Source organism: Ornithorhynchus anatinus, chromosome 18 (assembly GCF_004115215.2).
Source record: "Ornithorhynchus anatinus isolate Pmale09 chromosome 18, mOrnAna1.pri.v4, whole genome shotgun sequence".
NCBI classification, from domain to species: domain Eukaryota; kingdom Metazoa; phylum Chordata; class Mammalia; order Monotremata; family Ornithorhynchidae; genus Ornithorhynchus; species Ornithorhynchus anatinus.
The window spans coordinates 29,145,114-29,171,664 of NC_041745.1; the positions used below are offsets into that span (position 1 = coordinate 29,145,114).

A 26,551-nucleotide genomic window follows, 5' to 3' on the forward strand; every position below is an offset into this window, starting at 1 on the left:
CGGTCCGCTCCCAGACTTCTCCATCACCGTGGATGGCACGACCATCCTTCCCGTCCCGCAGGCCCGCAATCTCGGTTTCATCCTTGACTCGTCCCTCTCGTTCACCCCACACATCCTAGCCGTTACCAAGACCTGCCGGTTTCACCTCTACAATATCGCCAAGATCCACCCTTTCCTCTCCACCCAAACGGCTACCTTACTATTACGGGCTCTCGTTATATCCCGGCTAGACTACTGTGTCAGCCTTCTCTCTGACCTCCCTTCCTCCTCTCTCGCCCCGCTCCGGTCTATTCTTCACTCCGCTGCCCGGCTCATCTTCCTGCAGAAACGATCTGGGCATGTCACTCCCCTTCTTAAACAACTCCAGTGGTTGCCTATCGACCTCCGCTCCAAACAAAAACTCCTCACTCTAGGCTTCAAGGCTCTCCATCACCTTGCCCCTTCCTACCTCTCCTCCCTTCTCTCTTTCTACCGCCCACCCCGCACGCTCCGCTCCTCTGCCGCCCACCTCCTCGCTGTCCCTCGGTCTCGCCTATCCCGCCGTCGACCCCTGGGTCACGTCCTCCCGCGGTCCCGGAACGCCCTCCCTCCTCACCTCCGCCAAACTGATTCTCTTTCCCTCTTCAAAACCTTACTTAAAAATCACCTCCTCCAAGAGGCCTTCCCAGACTGAGCTCCTCTTCCCCCTCTACTCCCTCTGCCATCCCCCCTTTACCTCTCCGCAGCTAAAGCCTCATTTTCCCCTTTTCCCTCTGCTCCTCCACCTCTCCCTTCCCATCCCCACAGCACTGTACCCGTCCGCTCAACTGTATATATTTTCGTTACCCTATTTATTTTGTTAATGAATTGTACATCGCCTTGATTCTATTTAGTTGCCATTGTTTTTATGAGATGTTCTTCCCCTTGACGCTGTTTAGTGCCATTGTTCTTGTCTGTCCGTCTCCCCCGATTAGACTGTAAGCCCGTCAAACGGCAGGGACTGTCTCTATCTGTTGCCGACTTGTTCATCCCAAGCGCTTAGTACAGTGCTCTGCACATAGTAAGCGCTCAATAAATACTATTGAATGAATGAATAAAATGGGGATGAAGGCTGTGAGCCTCACGTGGGACAATAATAATAATAATAATATTGGTATTTGTTAAGCACTTACTATGTGCAGAGCACTGTTCTAAGCGCTGGGGGAAATACAGGGTCATCGGGTTGTCCCACATGACGCTCACTGTCAATCCCCATTTTCCAGATGAGGTCGCTGAGGCACGGAGAAGTGAAGTGACTTGCCCACAGTCACACAGCTGACAAGTGGTGGAGTCGGAAGTCGAACCCATGACCTCTGACTCCCAAGCCCGGGCTCTTTCCACTGAGCCACGCTAGGGGCCAGGGTAGATACACGGTAATCAGATTATCCCACGTGGGCCTACTTTGTTTATCTCCATTTTTGCAGATGAAGTCACTGAGGCACAGAGAAGCTAAGTGATTTACCCATGGTCACGAAGCAGACAAGTGGCGGAGGCGGGATTAGAACCCACGACCTCTGACTCCCAAGCCCGGGCTCTTTCCACTAAGCCACGCTGCTTCTCCTATTGTATTCATCCCAGCGCTTAGTGCAGTACCTGCACATAGTAAATGCTTAACAACACGAGAAGCAGCATGGCTCAGTGGAAAGTGCCCGGGCTTGGGAGTCAGAAGTCATGGATTCTAATTCTGGCTCTGCCGCTTGTCAGCTGTGTGACTTTGGGCAAGTCACTTCACTTCTCTGTGCCTCAGTTGCCTCATCCTCAGTAAAATGGAGATAAGGACTATGAGCCCTATGTGGGACAACCTGATGACCGTGTATCTACCCCAGCGCTTTAGAACAGTGCTTGGCACAGAGCACGCGCTTAACAAATACAACATTTTTATTACTATTATCATTATTATTATCATTATTATCACACACAATCATGCAGACTCACATAGCGATACAGAAATGCAGGCACACGCAGAGACGCGTACAGGCACACAAACACACACTGTGGGCTGATGGTCACGGACTCTTGCTCTGGGCATAAAGTGATTTGGCAGGGTAGGGATTTGGGGAGGATTGCCTGGCAGCCGCTGTGAGATGAACCACCTTCATTCATCCACTCATTCGATCACATTTATTGAGCGCTTACTGTGTGCAGAGCACTCTCCTAAGCGCTTGGGAGAGTGCTGCACAACAATAAACAGACACATTCCCTGCCAACGAAGAGCTTAAAGGCTAGTTGCTTTCATAAATGAGGGGGAAGAGCCAGCTGCTTCTAGAGCAAGAAACCCAGTGTGGCCTAATAGTGTTAATATTTGTTAAGTGCTTACTATGTGCAGAGCACTGTTCTAAGCGTTGGGGTAGATACAGGGTAATAATAATGTTGGTATTTGTTAAGCGCTTACTATGTGCAGAGCACTGTTCTAAGCGCTGGGGGAGATACAGGGTAATCAGGTCGTCCCACGTGAGGCTCACAGTTAATCCCCATTTTACAGATGAGGTAACTGAGGCACAGAGAAGTTAGGTGACTTGCCCACAGTCACACAGCTGACAAGTGGCAGAGCCGGGGTCTGAACCCATGACCTCTGACTCCAAAGCCCAGGCTCTTTCCACTGAGCCACCCTGCATCTCTTGTGACAGATTGTCCCACATGAGGCTCACAGTCTTCATCCCCATTTTACAGATGAGGGAACGGAGGCACAGAGAAGGGAAGTGATTTGCCCACAGTCGCACAGCTGACAAGTGGCAGAGCCAGGGTTTGAACCCATGACCTCTGACTCCCAAGCCTGTGTGCTTTTCCACTGAGCCACGCTGCTTCCAGCCCTAATGGATAGGGCACCGGCCTGGGAGTTGAAAGTCCTGGGTTCTAATTCCAGCTCTGCCAACCGCTTGCTGTGTGACCTTGAGCAAGTCTCTTCTCCATACCTCAGTTTTCGTTCTCCCTCCTACTTGGAGTGTGAGCCTCGTGCTAGAAAGGGACTCTGTCCAACCTAATTAACTTGGGTGGACAAGTTGCGGTGGTTAGCCCTTGAGAAGGGCTAATTAGATAGACGGACCAAGAGTCTCCGGGAAACAGCCCTATCATTCATATTCAATTCATTCAATAGTATTTATTGAGCGCTTACTATGTGCAGAGCACTGTACCAAATGCTTGGAATGCACAATTCGGCAACAGATAAGAGACGATCCCCGCCCATTGACGGGCTTACAGTCTGTCACTGTTTGACTTGAGGGGAGAAATGGCTTTCACGTGTGTAATGCCAGGAAACTTCAATAGATGGCACAGAAAATCCATACAACTCTAATTTCGAAGAATTTTTTTTTTCTCTCCTGTTATCATGGTCCGTCTGGGTGGGGATGGGGTGTCCCTTATTTTCACCTAAGCAGCAGTGTTATTTCTGGACATCGAGAAGGAAGTCAGGACTACAGAGAAAGGCAGAAATTATTCTTTCTGTCAGGACCCCCTTATGAGGCAGAATCTCTGGCCCTGCCTTCCCTGGGACTGCAAGAGGCAGAGGCAGACTTTGGGAAGGGGAAGAATCCTCCCTGCAGGAAGCACCTCTGGAGAAACCAGCCAATGTGGGCTCCCGGAGATTCAATTCCTCTCAATTTCTGGGTCTCCATGCTCTTCCTCTCTCCTGTCGTTTTCTTGATGTTCTAAGTGCCAAAGCAGACCCATTCCCCCACCCCCCACCCCATTTCTGCTTTTTACTTTCTTCTTCGAAGCAGCGTGGCTTAGTGGAAAGAGCCTGGGCTTCGGAGTCAGAGGTCATGGGTTCGACTCCCGGCTCTGCCACTTGTCAGCTGTGTGACTGTGGGCAAGTCACTTAACTTCTCTGTGCCTCAGTTACCTCATCTATAAAATGGGGATTAACTGGGGGCCTCACGTGGGACAACCTGATTACCCTGTATCTCCCCCAGCGCTTAGAACAGTGCTTGGCACATAGTAAGCATTTAACAAATACCAACATTATTATTATTCTCTGGCCAGGGCTCCGGACTTTGCCTACTGACTCCCCCTGTCCAGTTTGCTCTCCCTCTTTCTGCTCTTCCGCTTTTTATTTTCCTCCTTGTCTTCCTTTACCTCTCTTTTCCTCTTTCAACCCCAGAGTTAAAGGTGCCCATTTTTCAAACTGAGACTCAGGTTGGGGCGAGGAGGGCACGTGAGTTGTGAAAAAGATCAATCCATCCATCATATTCTTTGAGCGCTCATTGTGTGCAGAGCACTTTGCTGAGCCCTTGGGAGAGTACGATATCACAATATGACAGACACATCCCCTGCCACGACTTTCGCGCAACTTTGATACAAGTGCCCAGCCCACCCCTGCCCAGGGGTGCCTTGTAGAAGAACCTCCTGTTTCGGAGAGAGGGCTGTGCAGAGCTGATCTCCAGAGACTCCGGGGCAAACAAAGGAAATGGAACTGAAATTGCATTTAAAGAACTTTCTGAACAAAAGCGTGAACCGACACCCGAGAATCTCCACCCTATGTGATCTCAAAAACAGCCTCACTGGTAATCCAACTTGGGTGGCTTAGGGGCAGACCCGGGAACTGGACCGGATGACCTTTGGAAGTCCCTCCCAGCTCTGAAGCCAGTGAAATAGTTCCGGACTGACATCCTCATTTTTCAGGAAACTGAAACAAAAATCAAGTGGCAAATACGTTCAGGGGCCAGGAAGAAAATAGAGAACTCTCTTCACTACCTTTTTCTGTATGTGTGTGGCATTTAAGAGCTTACTACGTGTCAGATGCTGTTCTAATCACTGCGATGGGTACAAGTTAATTAGGTCAGACAACAACAGTCCCTTGTCCCACATGAGGCTCACAGTCTACGTAAGTCCTACGTACCTGTACTGGCACTCTGTCCGGAGGAGCAGGGACGAGGCTAGTAAAGCCACCTCCACCAACCCCAATCACCCTGACTGGACTTGGACTCAGTTTTCAACGGTAAGGCTCCTTCGGGGTGGTATGTTTCTGTTGCACTTTCTCAAGCATTCAGTACAGTGCCTTGCTTCCACTGGCTGCTCAATAGACCCCACTATTACTAAACACTGTTACTATTACTGCTGTTACTACTGTGAACTTTGCTGAAAAGGGTTTCCTCCGTGGGATAATCCTTCAGCTCGGGGGCTTCTTGCAGGCTTCACTGGGGGTCCCTAATCCGGGTTCCTGGGTAGGGATGGTTCTGTGCCTTCCCACCCCTGACGTCCTCCCCGGGGCTCTCAGTGACCAGTGGGATAGGGGTCGGTCTAGTGGGATAGATGGAAGGTCATGGGTTCTAATTCTAGGTCTGCCACTTGTCTGCTGTAGGACTTTGGGCAAGCAAGTTCTCTTCTCTGTACCTCGGTTACCTCACCTGTTAAATGAGCACCACTTGGGATAGGGACCGTGTCCGGCTCCATTTGCTTGTATCCTCCCCAGTGCTTAGTACGGTGCCTAGCACATAGTAAGCACTTGACAAATACCCTTATTATTATTATTATTATTAATAACACTGCCACTCTGATCACCCACTGACCTCTGTTCCCTCCATGACTCCAGGGGCAGTTGGCGGTGAGGAGAGTAAGAGCCGAGAGGAGAGATGGGGAAAAGGCTGACTGACCCTTCCCAAGCAAAATCCACAGTTGGAGAATTCCAGGACACTCTGCTTTCTGTGTGTAAAAAGACAGTGAAGTAGAAGTCAGTCAGTCAGTCAATCGTATTTGCTGAGAGCTTACTGCGTGCAGGGCACTGTACTAAGCACTTGGAAGAGAACAATATTACAATAAATAGACACATTCCCTGACCAAAGGGAGCTTGCAGTCTAGAGGTGGGGGAGACAGACATTAATATAAATAAATAAGTTACAGATATATACATAAGTGCTGTGGGGCTGGGAGGGAGGATGAATAAAGGAAGCAAGGAAGAAGGAAGTGGGAGAAGAGGAAAAGAGGGCTTAGTCTGGGAAGGCCTCTTGGAGGAGATGGGTCTTCAATAAGGCTTTGAAGCAGGGGAGAGGAATTATCTGTCAGATATAAGGAGGGAGGGCTTTCCAGGCCAGAGGCAGGACGTGGGTGAGAAGTTGGCGGCGAGATAGATGAGATCAAGGTACATCGAGAAGGCTGGCATTAGAGGAGCGAAGTGTGTGTGCTGGGTCATAGTAGGAGAAAAGTGAGGTGAAGTAGGAGGGGGCAAGGTGATTGAGAAGCTCCATGAACCCAGAACTGAATTTCTGGGATTTTGAAAAAAAAAAAAAGGTCCCCGTAGCACTGAGGAAAGATTTTCTTTGTGGCGAACCAGCTGTGATGCAACAACTCCCCGCCCCAACGCCTGCCACCAGAAGGGTGAACATTCTGTGGTGAATATTTCAGATGTTCTGACTTCACTCTGTGCTCATCTTTGTGACCCGATCTGAAATTGGGCATGGGTGGCTCTTGCGGTGGGCTGTGGGCATAACCGCTTGGCGTGAAATTGTTTTCCAGAATCTGGGCCCTCATTAAGATGCTGCACTAGAACAGGAGGCCCCTCCCCTCAGTCCCTCAAGCACCAGGATGCCTGGGACGGAAGACCAGGCCATCAGAACCTTCCTCTTCGCGGGCATCTGGACCGCGGCCCTCGGAAGTCAAACCCAGGCATCTGTCGCGAGCGACTCCTTCGCTGACTACTCCAGCCAACAGCTCGAGAAGGTACCCAGCCCCCTCTCTCCAGACCTGACAACCTTAGATGTGTCCCGAAATAACATATCCGTGCTTGAGGCCGCTGACTTCCGGTCTCTAGCGAAGCTGAGGGTTTTAGTCCTTTCTCATAATAGAATCCGCCACCTGGACACCAGTGTATTTGAATTTAATCCAGCCTTGGAGTTTGTGGATGTAGCCCACAATGAATTGGAGAGCCTCTCTTGCCACCCAGCTGTGGCCTTCAGGCACTTGGATCTCTCTTTCAACCTGTTCGAGCGGGTGCCCGTCTGCAGAGAGTTCGGCCACTGGTTGCAGCTGGATTTCCTGGGGCTGAGTGCCCGGCGGATCCGGAAAGCTGATTTGCAGCCACTGGCTGACTTGCATCTCAGAGAGGTTTTGCTCCACTTGAGGGTCCCAGAGGGGCCGGTCAGCCTGTGCTGCTTGCACACAGAGAAGCTGCACCTCGTTTTCTCTCCCTGGCTGAATCTCCCATCCCACTGGAGTCTGTCTAACAGCACTCCTGGAAGTCTAGAGATAACGAACATCCAGCTGGTCAATGGGCGGTGTTCCGATCTCACCGAGGTTTTATCAGAAGCGATGCAAGATCTGAAATTGCTCAATCTGACGCTGAACAATGTCGAAACCACTTGGGAATGCCTGGTGGCCGTCTTCCAGCTCGTTTGGCCCCGGAATGTGGAATACCTCAACATCTACAACCTGACCCTCTTTGAAGAAATCAATGAAGAAGCATTCGACACCACTGAGACGTCACTGAAAGGAGTGAAATTGGAACTCATGACCAACAAGGTTCTCTATTTCTCCCAGGATAACATCTACGGAATATTTGCAAAGATGAACATCAGCAGTCTGACAATAACCAATTCCCCTTTCATACATATGCTTTGCCCTACCGGGGCAAGCCGGTGGCTGCATCTGGACATGTCCAATAACGTGCTGACGGATACGATTTTTGAAACCTGTACCACCCTCGTTCACTTGGAAACTCTCATTTTTCGAGGAAATCAGTTAAAGAACCTGGTGCCACTGAGTCGGATGACTAAGACGATGCGGTCTCTCCAACACCTGGACCTGAGTTTGAATTTTTTGCAGTTTGATGGGGACGCGGAAAGCTGCGATTGGTCTGCGAGTCTGTCGACGTTAGATTTATCATCGAATAAGCTGACTGGATCCGTCTTCAGGTGTCTGCCCCCGCGAGTCACGGTCCTTGACCTGCACGGTAATCAGATCCGAAGCATCCCCAAGGAGGCCGTGGCCCTGCCGGCTCTGCGAGAGTTAAACGTGGCACTTAACTTCCTGGCAGACCTTCCGGACTGCGGTGCTTTCCGGAGCCTCACCGTCCTGCGCGTTGATGGCAATTCCATCCCCAGCCCATCGCCCGCCGCCTTTCGGTCATGCCAGAACCTCAGGAGGCTCTGGGCCGGAAACAATCCCTTCGCGTGTGGGTGTAATCTCAGACAGTTCATCGGCCTAGCGGCCTCTTCCTCCAATTTGCTGGAAGGTTGGCCGGATGCCTACGTCTGTGCTTCCTCAGAAGGCCATGATGGGACTCTGCTGAAGGACGTCCACCTGCCCGAATTAGCCTGCAACATCCCCCTTCTGGTGGGGACCGTGCTGGTGACCCTGTCGGTCGTGGCGGCGGCCGGGGCGGCCCTGTGCCGCTACCTGGATGTGCCCTGGTACCTGAGGATGACGTGGCAGTGGGCGCAGACCCGGCGCAGGGCCCGGCGGGCGACCCCCGTGAAACTCGAGAGGATGGCCCAGTTCCACGTGTTCGTCTCCTACAGCGAGAGGGACGCGACCTGGGTCAAGGCCGAACTGATCCCCAACCTGGAGAGTGCCGCCATAAGCGTCTGTCTGCACGAGAGGAACTTCGTCCCCGGCAAGAGTATCGTGGAGAACATCATCAGCTGCATCGAGAAGAGCCGCAAATCCATCTTCGTCCTGTCCCCCCACTTTGTCCAGAGCGAGTGGTGCCACTACGAGCTCTGCTTCGCTCACCACCGGCTCTTCCAAGAGGGTTCCGACAGCCTCATCCTCATCGTGCTGGCCCCGATCCCGCGGCACGGCATCCCCGCCCGCTATCACAAGCTTAAGTCCCTCATGGCCCGGAAGACCTATCTGGAATGGCCCCAGGAGAGGAGCAAGCAGGGCCTGTTCTGGGCCAACCTGAGGGTTGCGGTGAACGTGGACCGAATCGTGTCTGGCAAAGGGGGGGGACCGGTCGACTTGAAAACGTAGTCTCGTGTGTCCTCTTGTTTTTTGTTTTTCTCATGTAATAATAATGATGATGGCATTTGTTAAGCGCTTACTATGTGTCAAGCACTGTTCTAAGCTCTAGGGCGGATTCAAGGTAATCAGGTTGTCACACGTGGGGCTCACAATCTTAATCCCCATTTTACAGCTGGGGTAACTGAGACATAGGGAAGTTAAGTGACTTGCCCAGGGTCACAAAGCAGAGAAGTGGCAGAACTGAAAATAGAACCCACATCCTCTCGGTGGGCAGGAAGCGCTTAATACAGTGCTTTGCACAGAATAAGTGCTCAATAAATATGATCGAATGAATGAAGGAATGTGTCTGCTAACTCTGTTGTACTATACTCTCCCAAATTCTTAATATAGTGCCCCACACATAGTAGGTGCTCAGTAAGTACCATTGATTGACTAATCTAACCAGTAAGGTTAAATGTGCCTTTGTTGAGACTCTTCCTCTTACTAATGGTTCTTTTCATCCAAACTGCATGAGCCGCCCAATCTAAATACTGTCCTAAGGAGAGACGACTGGCTTGAGGTGAATTCAGGGCAGGAAGAGGGATGTAATGCCCCCCCTTCCCCGATACAGGAAGGAAAACTGGGGGACAGGGGGTGGCTGAGTGAGGGAAGTGCTGTTTTAGGAGGGCCGAGCTCTTGGCCGAAGATGAACGACTAACAGCTGCCTCCAGGTCCCAACTCACCTCCGCCCAGGATGGGAAGGGTCTTTCTGAGCCGGGCTTGGGGGACGTGGGTGGAAGAGGTGGAGGGGGTGCAATCGGAGGAGTTGTGTGGAAGGAGGGAGGGAGAGAAGGTGGTTGAATGGTGATTTTAACGCAATGTGTAGCAAAAAGCCACGGTGACTTCAGACAACTGGCTGCCTGAGGCAGCAGAAAATTCAGTCAATCAATCATTGTGTTGACAGCACTTTCTGTGCGCAGAACACTGTACAAAGTGCTTGGGAGAGTACAATACAATAGGGTTGGCAGACCCGATCTCTGCCCATAAGAAGCTTACGGTCTAAAAGGGGAGGTAGGCATTAAAATAAATTACAGCTAGGGACAATGGCAGCCTATAAGGAAATGGACTGTTTCTTCCCGTTCCATGTGACGGCATCAAATTATACCGCACCTTAGGCCACACTCTATGCTACTGCACATATGATGTCATCATGTCTGTTGAGTGTCTGCACAGAGTGACTTAATGATGTCATGCTGAATTTAGTTGGGAGCACTCCACAAAGTTCTAGCATTTCTGGGGGTGGTGGGGAACCTCGAATCTGCACCCAAGGCCCCAGAGCAAATGGGTTGCCCCCGAGGCGCCACTGCCAACTCCGTTGGACCAATTGGACCCTTTGAAACTTTCAGCCTGGCTACCCCACGTCTGCCCCTGCCCTGTCCTGGCTGTCCCCCAGGCGGTCGCTTACCTCACATACTGCCTGTGGCCTAGTGGAAGCAGCTGGCCTGTGGGTAGAGCACGCAGAAGGACCTGGGTTCCAATCCTGATGCTGCCACTTGTCTGCCCGAGTGACCTTGGGCAAGTCACTTCACTTCTCTGTGCCTCAGTTCCCTCGTCTGTAAAATGGAGATTAAGACCGTGAATCCCATGTGGGACAGGATCTGTTTCCAAACTGATTTGCTTGTATCTACCCCAATGCTTAGTACAATGCCTGGCACATAGCGCCTAACACAATTATCATTATTACTGTTCACGAAGCCAACCCTGTGAAAAGCAAGCCCAGCTGAGCTCTTTCCCCAACCTGAGCTTCTTGTGGCTCACGGGGCAATCTGTAGGAAGGGAAGGAATCAGCGAGCTTAAACTGACTGATCGACTGGATGATGCTCTGACTCGCTGAGCCAGAATGTCAGCAAGGTCCGGTTGGCTGGCGTGACTCTGCGAAGCCAGAAGGGCAGATTGAGGCCTAAGAAGAGAGAATCCAGGGTCTCCTGAGCAGTTTGCTGGGGCACCAGCACGGGCCAGGGAATCAGAAGGACCTAGGTTCTAATCCCGACTCCGCCACTCATCCGTCATGTGACCTTGGGTAGGTCACTTCTCTGAGCCTCAGTTACCTCATCCGTAAAGTGGGGATTAAGACTCTGAACCCCAAGTGGGACATGGACTGTGTCCAATCTGATAGCTTCTATCTACTCCAGTGCTTAGTACAGTGTCTGGCACATAGAAAGCGCTTAGTAATACCTTTAAAAAACAAATCAGGTCGGAGGCTGGTGGCCTTGAACTCCACAAATCTCTTTGGCCCAGGAGGTGGCGCACAAAGTCTCTTCTTAGGGACCCGGAGGAGGGAAGCAGGGGAGAGTCTCTCCCGCAACATTGACCAAATCACATATTTTGCCAGTGTTGGAGGAAGTACTGCCAACTGTCAGAGTTGCAGGGCGCTCGGTAAGACTGTTTCTTTTGTTTCCCCTTTCCCTAAGCAAAACCGGGGAGGAGCGTGGGGATGGAGACCCCTAAGGGGGGTTGGGGGGCCACTTGAGTCTTCAGAAAAGAGACATTTTTCCTGTGACCATCCCCACAGTGAGAATGATGCTAGCTCATCAGCCCGAGACCCAAAGTGAGCGAGCGAGCGAGAGATGACTCGTGTACAAGAACGAATTTGTGACAGAAAGTCTCACCCAGTGTGAAAGTATCCCCTCTGTGTGCTGTACGCAAGGTGTGTGTGAGAGTCTGTGTGTGAGTTGGGGGGGGGGGCGGTGTATGAATGTAGGAAACTGCGGGTTTCACAATTGCCTAGACGGTAAACTCACTGTGGACACGGAATGTATCTGTTCTATTATATTGTACTTTCCCACGCAGTTAGTAGGGTGCTCTGCGCACAGTAAGTGTTCAGCAAATATGACTTACTTTTCAGCTGCCAAGCCACCAATAGGTGAATTTCATCGTCAGCGTCCTCTTCTCCAAAGATAGAATGACAGACGTATCAGTCGATGGTATTTACTGAGCACTTCCTTGTGCAGAGAAGCGCTTGGGAAAGTACGATCCAATAAAGTCTGTAGAAATGTTCCCTGCCCATAATGAGTTTACGGTCTAGCTTCATGCGAGAGAGTGAATGAGGAAAAGGAAAGGATAGAAGGGGGAGTGAGGTGAGGAGATAAAAATCATGATTTTTATCGATTTCCTCCCACGGCACAGAGTGGTGAGAAGTGCTGCCTTCGGTGCTGGGCTGACAATGGTCTTGTGAGATTGATCTGATCTGCACGTTCCAAATTCAACCTTATGAAATAGAAGTGGCCCTGTGGATTACCAAAACTGACTTAGTACATTTAAGCGAGATTTTTCTGTTACTTGAATTAGGGCCAAGATATTCTGGTTTCATTTCTGCTTTATATACGAGAAATTAAGAAAACCCCCACCAAAACTAAGTCTAAAGGGAACCAAGAGAGGGGCAAAGAAGGAGAGAATCATTTAGTCTGTTTCTTCCAGGGCACATGGTTTCTGGGAAGGCTCCGACCAGGTCATGTGGGAAGGAAAATTTTTGAACCAGAAGGTCCCTTTTCCAGGCTGGAATCATTGGCACAGGTGTTTGGGAGCCACCTGAAACGCCAAATGCGTTTGAATTTCAGACTATGACGCCACCACAGATGGACTGGTTGGGAGGCTGTGGGGTTTGGCAGAGAAAGTGTCAAAGCAGTGAAGCAGAGAAGCAGCGTGGGTTAGTGGACAGAGCACAGGCCTGGGAATCAGAAGGTCCTGGGTTCTAATCCAGGATCTGCTACATGTCTGCTGTGTGACCTTGGGCGAGTCACTTAACGTCGCTGGGCCTCGGTTACCTCATGTGTAAAATGGGGATTAAGAGAACGAGCCCCATGTGGGACAGGGACTGTGTCAACCTGATTAACTTGTATCTACCCAAGCACTTAGTACAGTGCCTGGCATGCAGTAAGTGCTTAACAAGTACCATAATTATTATTATTATTAATAATAAACATACTCAAGAGGACAGCACAGGATGAAGCAGGAAGAGCATGGCCTAGTGGAAAGAGCATGGGCCTCTGAGTCAGAAGACCTGGGTTCTAATCCTGGCTCCACCACCAGCTTGCTGTGTGAGACCTTGGGCAATACACTTAACTTCTCTGTGCCTCAGTTTCCTCAACTGTAAAAAAGGGAATTCAGTACCTGTGTCTTCTCCCACTGAGACAGTGAGCTCCATGTGGGACAGAGACTGTGTCCAATCTTATTAACCTGTATCTACCCCAGTGGTTAGAACAGTGCTTAACACATAGTAAGCGCTTAACAAATACCATTTAAAAATAAAATAATATTGGTATTTGTTAAGCGCTTACTATGTGCAGAGCACTGTTCTAAGTGCTGGGGTAGATACAGGGTAATCAGGTTGTCCCCCGGGAGGCTCACAGTCTTAATCCCCATTTTACAGAAGAGGTAACTGAGGCACAGAGAAGTTGAGTGACTCGCTCAAAGTCACACAGCTGACAAGCGACAGAGCCGGGATTAGAACCCATGACCTCTGACTCTCAGGCCCGGGCTCTTTCCACTGAGCTGCGCTGAATCTGTTGGACCCAAATCCAATGGTGACAAGCCCAACTTTGGACACCCACCTCGCCCTAGAAGAGATTGCACAGAATGCTCTCAGTCTGTTGAGTTGGAATCAATGTCAGTGGTATTTATTAATAATGTTGGTATTTGTTAAACGTTCACTGAGGGCTTACTGTGTGCAGAGCACTGAATTAAGCTCTTGGGAGAGTACAGTGCAATAGAGTTGGTAGACACGATCCCTGCCCTCAAAGCATTTAAAGGTCTGAAGCTTCCCAGAGGATTGGGATGGTATTCTGACCTCTTATTACCTTATTACCTCTTTGAACATGGCAGCGCAGAATGCATTGCACAGGACTGGACCTTGCTACCAAATGTGCTTTAGGCTGATATGTGAGGTGGTGAGGATCTTCCAATTTTGGCACAGTCACTATATATATAAAATATTTATAAATATTTATATAAAATCCCATAGGAATATATAAAATCCCAGCGGGCGACTCCCCTTAGGCTGGAGGAGGGTGCCCTCTGGCCAACTGAGGCCACTCAGAGTGCAGACATCCTCTAGGCAGTGGGAGAGTTACCCTAGGCTCACTGAGGTTGCTAACAGTAGTAGACTCCCCCTAGGTTGGGAACGGTGCCCCTAGGCCCACTGAGGCCTCCCAGAATGACATAATCCCCCTATGATGGGGGATGGGGCCCCAGGCCATAAATACCATAAATATATGATATTTGTTAAGTGCTCAATATGTTCAGGGAGTGTAGTAAGCACTGGGGTAGATACTAGATAATCAGGTAGGACACAGTCCTTGTCCCACACAGGGCTCACAGTCTTAATCCCCGTTTTACAGATGTGGTAACTGAGGCACAGAGAAGTAAAGTGACTTGCCCAAGGTAAAACAGCAGACAAATGATGGAGCTGTGATTATAACCCAGGTCTCTGATTCCCAGGCCCGTGTTCTCTCCACTGGTCCATGCTGCTTCTGACCATATCCATCATTCGGAGTAGGATCTTGGTAAAATTCTCAAGGCAACCAAATTTTTTTGTTCATGGTCAGAGCTGGCATGCACACAAAAATACATATTAACATTTGCACTCATAGAAAGACACTTACACCCCCCGGGGGCTCACAAACACACATCCATTCACACATACACCCCCACTCTCCATTTCTCTTACCTCCATCTACAGTGGACCAGTGGTTACCAGGGGTAGGGTGTTTGATCAGGGGACCTGGAGAGGAAGCCAGAATGGGAAGGTCCCAGGGAGAGGATTGGAGTGGACGATTCTGCAAGAGGAAGATCTGAAGGCAGAACTCTAAAACCTCAGTGAATTTCCATTTGGTTCCCTCAAAAAAGGAAATTAGTCAAGCCACCACTTCTCCTAAAGGTAAAGGGACTGGGGTCAGGAATGTCCTGTGGCCCACGAGGAGCCAAAAAGAATCTCCTTTCCCCTTGCCGGATTCTGGTCGGAGTCCAGAGGCTCCATCTGGGTGATCTTGGTGGTGGGAGGCTCCATCAACTGAAGGCTCCATCACTGCTGTGGCCTCTTTCCGGGAGGCTCCCCGGGGGGACCCATTATCATGTCCTATTCGCCGCTCCCCCGGATAGGGTCAGCGGGGCCCCAGAGCGTGCCTTTTCGATGGTTCAAGAAGTACTCCTATGCACGGGCTTCCCAGACTGGAGATCCTGGAGGGCTTTTTCCAGAGAGGCACAGCTGGATAATTGGTGTTTTTTTCCAGGATAAAGCTTGCCATGCCGGGGAAGATGGCGAGGAACCTGGGAATGTTTTTCATTCTCTACAGAGTCACCACGTTCGTGCTGGGAGAAACCGGCCAACCAGCGGCCAAGAACGAACTGATCGCCAATTGCTCCAATGGGCACCTGATCAGCGTTCCCACAGATGTGTCTTCTGGGACCACCACGCTGGACCTCTCCCACAATAACATATCCCAGCTCCAGCCCTTGGATCTGAGATCTCTCGTCAAGCTCAGAGTGCTGCTCCTCTCTCACAACACCATCCACCATCTGGATGCCAATGTCTTTCGATTCAACGAGGCTTTGGAGCATTTAGACTTATCCTATAACCTCCTAGGAGAGATTTCTTGCCACCCGCTTAGGAGTCTCAGACACCTGGATCTCTCCTTCAACAACTTCCTCACTGTGCCTGTCTGCCCGGAGTTCGGGAGCCTGCCGCACCTGGAATTCCTAGGGCTGAGCGGGGAGCAGATACGGAAATCAGATTTCCAGAAAATTGCACATTTGCTCCTAAATGCCGTCTTTCTAAACTTAAACACTCCAATCCGTTATGAAGAGGGCAGCCTGCCAGTTTTGAACCCTGCCAAACTCCACATTGTCTTACCGGGAGACACCGATTCCCTGCTTATTTTGAAAGATGGCATGAAAACTTCCAAAATCTTTGAGCTCTCAAATCTATGTCTGCTTCCAAGCTGTAACACTCAACCAAATCCCCTTCTGGAAACCCTCCGGGACTCCAAGACAACACAGCTGTCTCTCAGTCGAGTCTACACAGCCTGGAAGGAATTTCTCCAGATCCTCCAGTTTGTGTGGCATTCATCTGTCCAGCAACTCCATATTCGAAACCTGACCTTTATTGATTATCCCAACTCTCACTCTGCCCACTTTAACTATCTCGGGACCGCAATGAGAGCCTTAACGGTGGAACAGGTACATATACAGACTTTCACTTTCCCACAGGACCTAGCCTACCAACTCTTTACTAAAATGGATATCGACAATCTGACTCTATCCGATGCCCAGATGCCACACATGGTGTTTCCCCAGGGCGTGAGGAGATTTCGGTATGTGAATTTTTCCAACAACGCCCTGTCGGATGCATTCTTCATCACGGATGCCAGGTTCCCAGCTTTGGAAACCCTCATTTTGCAAAGAAATGTGTTGATGACCCTTTCCGTGGCAAGTTCCTTTGCGGGCACACACCCCCTTGAAGTACATTGATCTGAGTCAGAATCACCTGCATCACAGGGACGACACCCCCTGCTTCTGGCCAGAGACGCTGGTGGCCATGAACCTCTCATCCAACAAGCTGGCTGATTCTGTTTTTGGCTGCTTGCCAAAGAGCATCCAAGTTCTTGATCTCCAGAACAATGAGATCAGGTCGGTACCCCGACAGATGGCAGATCTGAAAGGGCTGTTGGAGCTCAACATCGCCTCGAATTTTTTGACCGATCTCCCCGGATGCGGTCGTTTTAACCATCTAGCCGTGCTGAACATCGAGATGAATTCGATTCTCGTCCCATCTCTCGATTTCTTCCAGTCCTGCTCCGCTCTTAAGTCGGTCAAAGCAGGGAACAATCCCTTTCGGTGCTCCTGTGAGTTACGAGATTTCATTTCGTTTTGGAAAAAAGGTCCAAGGGCCTGATGGTTGGATGGGCTGAGGCATACCGATGTCAGTATCCCGTCTCCCTGAAAGGGACCTTGCTGAGGGACATCCACCTGCCTGAATTAGCCTGCAACATCCCCCTGCTAGTGGGGTCCGTGCTGGTGACCCTGTCGGTCATGGCGGCAGCTGGGGTGGCCCTGTGCCGCTACCTGGATGTGCCCTGGTACCTGAGGATGACGTGGCAGTGGGCGCAGACCCGGCGCAGGGCCCGGCGGGTGCCACCCACGGAGCTCGAGAGGATGGCCCAGTTCCACGTGTTCGTCTCCTACAGCGAGAGGGACGCGACCTGGGTCAAGGCCGAACTAATTCCCAACCTGGAGAGCGCCGCCATAAACATCTGTCTGCACGAGAGGAACTTCGTCCCCGGCAAGAGCGTCGTGGAGAACATCATCAGCTGCATCGAGAAGAGCCGCAAATCCATCTTTGTCCTGTCCCCCCACTTTGTCCAGAGTGAGTGGTGCCACTACGAGCTCTGCTTCGCTCACCACCGGCTCTTCCAAGAGGGCTCCGACAGCCTCATCCTCATCGTGCTGGCCCCGATTCCGCGGCACAGCATCCCCGCCCGCTATCACAAGCTCAAGTCCCTCATGGCCCGGAAGACCTATCTGGAATGGCCCCGGGAGAGGAGCAAGCAGGGCCTTTTCTGGGCCAACCTGAGGGCTGCGGTCAAAGTTCCTATATCGAAATCCGAGATGGATGGACTCGTGAGCGACCCACAGTCCTGAAGGTGGAGGAGTGTGGACTTTCCACCTCTGGGGCTCACTGTCAGTCAGGATCCAAGCGACCTCTCCCCAAGTTCTTCATCGCAAGTGAGGCCAGGGGTGTTTGTAGCCCGGAGTAGCTCTGAATTATTCACCAGCAAGCGACACCCGTTACGTGAACAGAGCTGAGTTTATTGCCTGGGTCCCTCATGGGGCTTTGGCCCCGGCCGAGTGACCCTCTAATGACCAAAAGACCTAAGACCCCTAAAGTTGGGGACCTCCCTTCATCGGGGGCATCTCAACAGTAACACTTTCATTTCCTCCAACAGAATCCCCCTCAGAGGGGGACAGTGGAAATGACATTGCACACATCCCCCTCTACAGAAGATGCTTGGCCAAGAACACCCAAGAGTGGGCAGCGACACGGCCAGACCGTCAGCCACATGATGTGAGAGGTGGGGAGATCACTTTTGAGGATGGAACTGGGCAGAAATACAGGATTTAGTTTGGGGTAGGGGGACGGGTAAGAGGGAGGTTTGAGAGACAGTTCTAGGCCTCCAGCTCCACTCTGGTCTGGGGTTTAAGGTACCACTGTCAGCCGGGTCAGTTTAAGGCAGCCATGATGTATACTTATCCAGTAAAAATTGAATTACTTTCGACCCCTTGATGTATGGCTTGTTCTTTGAGTAACTAATGCTGTGAGGCTGAGCTCATGGCGGGTGGGAGTCACGGCTTTTGGAGAGTTCCCCTAAGGGGACCCCGGGACTGTGTCGACGGAGGGCAGTTGTGAGCAACTCAGTGGTCTGCTGGATGCGAATCGGGAGGGATGTCCAGGCCTGAGTGAGGGTGTGAGCTGGAGATTGGTGGCGAAGCAGAGGAGTAGGATGGCCTGAGAGGAGCAAATCGCATGAGCGGGATGAAGACAAGTGAGTGGGAGAGACCTGATTGAGGTCCTTAAATCAATCGATTAATCAATCAATTATATTTATTGAGCACTTACTCTGTGCAGAGCACTATATTAAGTCCTTGGAAGAGTAAGCTATAATAGAGTAAGCTGACAAGAATTTCTGCTTGATGTGGCGATAGATGGGCAATTGTTGGAGCTTTTTGAGAAGCGGAGGGACACATGTAAAATGATGATTTAGAGAAATGATTTGGGCACCATTTATGGCCTCAGTTATTCACTATTAAATGCTTATGAGGTGCCAAGCACTGAGGTAATTACAGTGTAAACAGATAAGACACAGACCCTGTCCCACATGGACTTTGTGGTCTAAGGGGGAGGGAGAACAGGAATTTTATCCCCATTTGTACAGATGAGGAAACTAAGGCACAGAGAAGTGAAATGACTTGTTCTAGGTCACACAACAGGCAAGTGGTGGAGTTGGGATTAGAATGCAGGTCTCTTGACTCCCAGTCCCGGCATCTTTCCACTAGGCCACTCTGCTTATCCTTTTACTGTCAAATTCAAAGCACTCACTTAGCCCTCTGCCTCCTATCTTACCTTGCTGACTTGCTACAACCCAACCTGCATTCTTCGCTCATCTAACCCCAACTTGCTCTCTGTATCTCAATCCCGTCTATCCCACCGATGACCCCTTGCCCACATTCTCCTTCTGGCCTGGAATTCCATCCTCCTTCATATCTTACAGTTCACCACTCCCCACACCTTCAAAACCCTCTGAAAATCACATCTCCTCCAAGAGGCCTGCCTGGACTAAGCCCTTGATTTCCCCTCTCTTCCCTCACCTCTGCGTTGACTACACATTTGGCTGTGTTCCCCTTAAGTACTTTGATACGCACCCCAGGCCCACAATATTTATGAAAATACGTTAAAATCTGCCTCCCCCTGTAGACTGTAAATTCCTGTGGACAGGGACTGTGTCTACCCACTCTGTTGGATCGTACTTTCCCAAGTGCTTTGTACAGTGCACTGCATAAAGTGAGTTGGGTTTTTTTAATGAAACTTGTTAAGCACTTACTATGTTTCAGGCACTGTACTAAGCACCTGGGTAGGCACATACTAATCAGGCTGGACACAGTCCATGTCCCACATGGGGCTCACAGTCTTAATTTCCATTATACAAATGAGGTTACTGAGGCACGGACAAGCGGCGGAGTCGAGATTAGATCCCAGAACCTTCTGAGTCCCAGGCCCAGGCACTTTCCTCTAAGCCATACTGCTTCTCAAAATTAGTGCTCAATAAATGCCATTGAGTGATGAATTGATTGATCGGTTGTACTCTCCCAAGTGTTTAGTGCAGTGCTCTGCACACAGTAAGCAATCAGTAAACACACAATATTCACTCACTAAATACCAGCAATTGATTCTGAAGTGCTGGTCTCTGACCAGTGGCGGTGGTGCAGAGAGAGAAAATGCTAATGGCTACTACACTTCCAAGTCTACAGAAAAGTGGTTTCATCTTCACAAAAGAAAAATAAAACAGGAAGGGGAAAAAGACCATTCTCCTTGTTTGCCAAAAATATCCAACAATCTCTCTGCCCTCTCCTCCGACAGAGGAAGTTGGCCCTTAAAGTGGATTTATCCGCCTGGTTTGGTCCTTTTGACCTTGGAAGTGTGTTGGGCCTGGCAACTGGGGCACAATCCGGGCCGCTGAACGACAAACCCCTAGAGACCCAAAGACTCCCCGGACTCACCTTTTCTAGTCTGGATCCTGCCAGAGCTCAAAATTCAGTTAAAAAAAAAAAAAAGAGCCCAAAGAGCTCTCTTTGACTGAAGTCAGCTATTAAGATTGTGAAATGAATGCTGCCTAAAGCACCCGGCTAAGGCGATCAAAAGAAAATCCTAAAACACAGAGGGCAAAAATAAATAAATAAATAAATAAATAAATAAATAAATAAATAAATAAATACATAAATAAATCGCTGTGGAGTAGAAAGCAGTCTTCGTATCTGAGGGCTGGGCTTCACCCGCTGTGAAAAGGAGAAGTTCTGGCTCTAAAAACAGATCACATTATTTATTCAAGGGTGATGGCGGCAGACGAATCATCCTTTCCCAGTTGCAAAATTTTAGAATTCTCTGTTGGGGTTATTTCTGTTAACTGTCCTGGGACGCATGAAATTTGGTCTCCCGGAGCAAGAGCAACAGGGTAATCAATCAACTGATGATATTTATTAAGTGTTTCCCCTGTAGCTCACTGTAGTAAACGCTTGGGAGGATAGAGCAGAGCTAATAGACACGATCTCTGCCCTAAGTGAACCCTCAGTCTAGGTGGCTAGTCAGATGTTAAAATAAATTACAGCTAGGAGGAAGCAATCAAGTTTACTTCTCTGATTTCCTACTTCAAACCACCCCACACACTTTTCTCCTTAAAGCCAACCTACTCATTGTACCTCAATCTCGTCTAGTCCAAAGCCGACCCCTTACCCATGCCCTCCCTTTTCCTCCTCCCTACACAACAGACCATCTTTCTCCCCTCCTACAAAGCCTTACTAAAATCACATCTCCCTCAAGAGGCCTTCCCCACCTAAGCCCTCATTTCCCCATTCCCTCTCCCTTCTGCATTGCCTGTGCACTTGATCACTTGATATTCATCCCACCCTCAGTCCCACAGCACTTACATCTATATCTGCAATTTATTTTACGTCTGTCTCCCCCCAGCCCACCCTAGGGTCATCCTTTTCGCTGCTTCCTAGGACAGAGCAGGCACCCTGGGTGGTCAGGGGCCTGGGGCACCTTCTCTGGGTGGTGATGCTGGGTGGGACACTGCTCTGCCAGGAGAACAGAGCTACTGGCCAGGGTGGGCAGGATAGGACTTTACAGAACCAGGAAGGAGTTGGGCAAGGCAAGCGTAGGACTTCTGCACACTTAATCCCACCCCCAGTCTGATTAATTGAGCCGTGCTAATTTCTCAATGAGGCTGTTGTTATTGGACTAAGTCTCTGGGACAAGGTGGAGACTAGATTTCTTTCCTTAATTTTTTTTTCTCTTTTCACCAGGAGCCACGATGGGGAAGATACTGTGTAATGGTTTTTGGTTTTGTTTTCTGTCTTCTCTCTGCACCCCCTTGGCTTAGTGGAAAGAGCACAGGCTTTGGGAGTCTGAGGACTTGGGTTCTAAATCCCGGCTTCTCCACTTGTCTGCTGTGTGACCTCGGAGCACGTCACTTAACTTCTCTCTGCCTCAGTTCCCTCACCTGTAAAATGGGGATCGAGACTGTGAGCCCCGTGTGGGACAGGGACTGTGTCCAACCTGATTACTTTGTACCTACTCCAGTGCTTAGAACAGTGCTTGGCACATCGTAAGCACTTAACAAGTTCCATAATAGTTATTATTATTAAGCTCTTTGTGGGCAGTGTTTCTACCAACTCTGTTATATTGTACTCTCTCAAGGGCTAAGAACGGTGAGCACTCACTAAATATCACTGATTGACTGAAAGGTACGTAAAAAAGTGCTGTGGAGTGAGGAGTTGGGATGAGTACTTAAAAACGAGGGAGCAATCGATACTATTTATTGAGCACCTTCTGTTTTGCAGAGCACTGTACTAAGTGCTTGGGAGAGTACAAAAGAATCAGTAGCCAGGATGCCTGCCCCCTAGGAGCTTACCATCTACCTGGGGAGACTCTTCAACATCTGCCAACATCTCTCTTTGCCCCAGTCAAGTCTTATTTGCCTTTCCCTTATGACTGAGAGAAAGCTGCATAGCCTAATGTGTGGCGCACGGTCCTGGGAATCATAGGGAATCCAAGCTCTGCCACTCGCCGGCTTCTTGACCTTGGGCAAGTCACTTCACTTTTCTGGCCCTCAGTTCCCTTGCCTGTAAAATAGGGGTTAAGACTGTGAGCCCCATGTGGGACAGGGACTGGGTCCAACCTGATTACCTTGTATCTACCTCAGTGCTTAGTTAAGTGTCTGATACATAGTCAGCACTTAATAAATACCACAGTAATAATAATAATAATATTATTATTCATCCAATAGTATTTATTGAGCGCTTACTATATGCAGAGCACTGTACTAAGCTCTTGGAATGAACAAGTCAGTAACAGATAGAGACAGTCCCTGCCCTTTGACAGGCTTACAGTCTAATCGGGGGAGACAGACAAAAACAATAGCAATAAATATTGTTACCACAGCATTTGGATAACTTCAGAGGCATGGGAAACCCCTCAGCACTGGAACTCAAATCACAAGAGCTTTGGGCCAGGATACTGACCTAGAGAAAGCACCTCCTCTCTCCTCTCCCCTCTGCCCCCGTCCCCCGCCTCCTTTTCCACCACTCTTCATATTGCAGAACTTTGGTACAGGAGACTCCAAACTCTTGTCCATAGAGACTAGTGTTTTTCTCCCAAGTTGCTCTTCCACTAGACCTCCCTGTCAGTCAGCCAACCATATTTATTGAGTGCTTACTGTGTGCAGACCACTGTACTAAGCCTTTGGAAGAATACAATGCAACAATATAACAGACACATTCCCTGCCCACAACAAGCTTATAGCCTAGAGGGGAAGCAGGGACTGCTTCTCAGTTTCTCCTGGATGCCCCATCTCGGTTACCCCCATTTCTGCTAGTCCCTGGGCAGGGACTTTCTACCAACTCTGTTGTATGGACTCTCCCAAGCCCTTAATACAGTGCTTTGCACACAGTAAGTACTCATCACCAATTGATTAGTTGACCAATTGATCCCACAGTTCCTGATTCTACTGTTCTGGGTGAGCTCACAAGCTCCTAAACTGCTCCTTGAAACGGTTAGGACCCAACAGAAACCGTTTCAACCCTGCCTCCAAGAAGTTACCATAGTTGCCATTGTTCTTGTCTGTCTCCCCCGATTAGACCGAAACCCGTCAAAGGGCAGGGACTGTCTCTATCTGTTACCGATTTGTACATTCCAAGCGCTTAGTACAGTGCTCTGCACATAGTAAGGTCTCAATAAATACTATTGAATGAACGAATGAATAGTTCCTGGAGTCCCTTGGGTGCGTCTACCGAAGCAGCGTGGCACAGTGGAAAGAGCACGGGCTTTGGAGTCAGGGCTCATGAGTTCGAATCCCAGCTCTGCCATTTGTCAGCTGTGTGACTGTGGGCAAGTCACTTAACTTCTCTGTGCCTCAGTTCCCTCAACTGTAAAATGGGGATTGAGACTGTGAGCCCCACGTGGGACAACCTGATTCCCCTGTGTCTACCCCAGCGCTTAGAACAGTGCTCTGCACATAGTAAGCGCTTAACAAATACCAACATTATTATTATTATTATTATTAATGTTGATTATTCAAGCCCTTTCTAGGTGTCCAGCACTGGAGCGGGCACAAGATAATGAGACCAGGCACAGCCCCGGGACTGATAGTCTACGAACTAGGGGGAGCAGGCATCTTCTTCCCCGCTGAAGTGACAAAATGGATTTGCTTTTGGATTAGCAAATATTTTCCAAGATCAGAGGTAAAAATCCACCGTGGGGAAGGCGGGTTTGGAACCCGCCCTCTGCTGCCCTCCAGTGGCTTATTCGCAGCACCACAACTGGACCCCAAAAGTGCCAGGAAGGGAATCGTTGGTATTTGGTATTTATTAAGCGCTTACTCTGTGCAGAGCGCTGTTCTAAGCGCTGGGGTAGATACAGGGTCATCAGGTTGTCCCACGTGAGGCTCACTGTTAATCCCCATTTTACAGATGAGGTCACTGAGGCCCAGAGAAGTGACGTGACTTGCCCACAGTCACACAGCTGCCAAGTGGCAGAGCAGGAATTCGAACCCATGACCTCTGACTCCCAAGCCGGGGCTCTTTCCACTGAGCCACGCTGCTTTTCGTACTCCATGGTCTAAGGTTATTAGGGAGTCACGCTAACTCCCTCCCCACCCCCACCCCTCAACACAAACACTCACACACCTTGCCACTTGTCTGCTGCGTGACCTTGGGCAACTCACTCAACTACTCTGTTCCTCAGTTACCCCATCTGGAAAATGGGGATTAAGACCGTGAACCATATGTGGGGCAGGGACTGTGTCCTACCTGATTAGCTTGTATCTTCCCCAGTACTTAGTACAGTGCCTGGCACAGAGTAAGTGCACCCAGACACAGACGCACACACACAGACGCAGACACACAAAACATGCTGGGGCTGGGGCTGTGACCACAGAGATCGGAAGCCTCGCTCTCCTGCCTCTGGGAACAGGGACTGGGTTAATAATAATAGGGGTAATTTTAGAGTGCTTACTATGTGCCAAGCACTGGGGGAGACACGGTACTTTCGGACTGGACACGGTCCCTGTCCCACATGGGTTTCACAGTCTAAGGGGGAAAGAGCACAGATACACCCCACTTAGAAGTGAAAACTGAAGTCCAGAGTTATACAGCAGGTAAGTAGGAGGGTTGGGTTCGGAACCCAGGTCCCCCCACTTCCAGTCCTATGATCTGTGGCTAGTGGGTAAACAGGGGGTTTAATGTAACAAGGATTCTGGAGGGGATAGACTCCTGTGTGAACAGCAAGCAACAGGCAAGACTAAAATCAGGCAGAGTGATGTAGCCCAGCAATACAGTGGCCCAACTTCCCCCTGCAACCAAAGGCCTCCCCATTTAATAATAATAATAATAATAATAATAATAATAATAATAATAATGTTGGTATTTGTTAAGCGCTTACTATGTGCAGAGCACTGTTCTAAGCACTGGGGGAGATACAGGGTAATCAGATTGTCCCATGTGAGGCTCACAGTCAATCCCCATTTTACAGATGAGGTAACTGAGGCCCAGAGAAGTTAAGTGACTTGCCCACAGTCACACAGCTGACAAGTGGCAGAGCGGGGAATCGAACCCATGACCTCTGACTCCCAAGCCTGGGCTCCTTCCACTGAGCCACGCTAACATTGATGATGGTATTTGTTAAGTGCTTACTGTGTGCCAGGCACTGTACTAAGCGCCGGGTTAGGTACAAGCAAATCGGGTTGGACACAGTCCCTGTCCCACATAGGGCTCACAGTCTTAATCCCTATTTTATGGATGAGGTGACCGAGGCACAGAGAAGTGAAGTGACTTGGCCAAGGTCACAGAGCAGACAAGTGGCAGAGTCGGCATTAGAACCCAGGTCCTTCTAACTCCCAGGCCTGTGGTCTCTCCTCTAGGTCACGCTGCTTCCCCTAGAGATCCCCGGGCTGGTCCCATCCCTCTGCAGCTTGCAGATCCTCCCTGGCTCAGGGGAAAGAGCCCGGACTTGGGAGTCAGACGTCATGGGTTCGATTTCCCGCTCTGCCATTTGTCAGCTGTGTGACTGTGGGCAAGTCATTTCACTTCTCTGTGCCTCAGTTCCCTCATCTGTAAAATGGGGATTAACTGTGAGCCTCACGTGGGACGACCTGATTACCCTGTATCTACCCCAGCGCTTAGAACGGTGCTCGGCACATAGTAAGTGCTTAACAAATACCATCATTATTATCCTTGGAGTACCCAGCCTCTGAACACACATTCCTCTACAAAGAAGGAATTCTGAGGAAAGCTGCCTCCTCCCTGTCTCCTTTTACCAGTATATTGGGGTATTTTGATACTACAAGCGTGAGAGGTTGCCAGCCGAGGGTCCTGAGCCAATGGACACCGCTTACGGGCCAGCTGAGCCTGGGAGTCAAAAGGGCAGAGGGAGCTGAAGAGTCTACAAGACAGCATCAGTCAAAAAGCCCAAACCTCCAACACTGCAAGACTCTAAAGCCTTCCCCCAATCTAGTTTTTTTTAATGGTATTTGTTAATACCCTCCCCCTTAGGCTCTGAGCTCCACCTCGGACAGGGACTATGTTCAATCTGATTGTACTTTAATAATAATAATAATAATAATAATGTTGGTATTTGTTAAGCACTTACTATGTGCAGAGCACTGTTCTAAGCGCTGGGGTAGACACAGGGGAATCAGGTTGTCCCACGTGGGGCTCACAGTCTTAATCCCCATTTTACAGATGAGGGAACTGAGGCACAGAGAAGTTAAGTGACTTGCCCACAGTCACACAGCTGACAAGTGGCAGAGCTGGTATTCGATCTCGTGAGCCCTGACTCCAA

At 49.8% G+C, this 26,551-nt stretch overlaps 2 protein-coding genes across 2 annotated transcripts; both read left to right on the plus strand.

Annotated features, from left to right (window-relative positions):
* Positions 1 to 4,657: 4,657 nt before the first annotated feature.
* On the plus strand, positions 4,658 to 8,974 carry LOC100082295 (toll-like receptor 6). Its single transcript, XM_029046790.2, has 2 exons — positions 4,658 to 4,951; positions 6,466 to 8,974. Exon 2 carries the CDS (start codon positions 6,535 to 6,537, stop codon positions 8,917 to 8,919), a length of 2,385 nt encoding a protein of 794 aa, XP_028902623.1. The 5' UTR covers positions 4,658 to 4,951; positions 6,466 to 6,534; the 3' UTR covers positions 8,920 to 8,974.
* Positions 8,975 to 15,138: 6,164 nt separating this feature from the next.
* TLR10 (toll like receptor 10) lies at positions 15,139 to 18,211 on the plus strand. Its single transcript, XM_001512940.6, is given in 3 exon segments — positions 15,139 to 16,389; positions 16,391 to 16,810; positions 16,813 to 18,211. Coding segments are annotated over 3 exon segments (2,391 nt in total). The 5' UTR covers positions 15,139 to 15,189; the 3' UTR covers positions 17,584 to 18,211.
* Positions 18,212 to 26,551: the final 8,340 nt, after the last annotated feature.

Bases quoted from the DNA above. Each gene is read 5' to 3' on its own strand.
- LOC100082295 (XM_029046790.2), top strand. From the start codon at position 6,535: ATGCCTGGGACGGAAGACCAGGCCATCAGAACCTTCCTCTTCGCGGGC.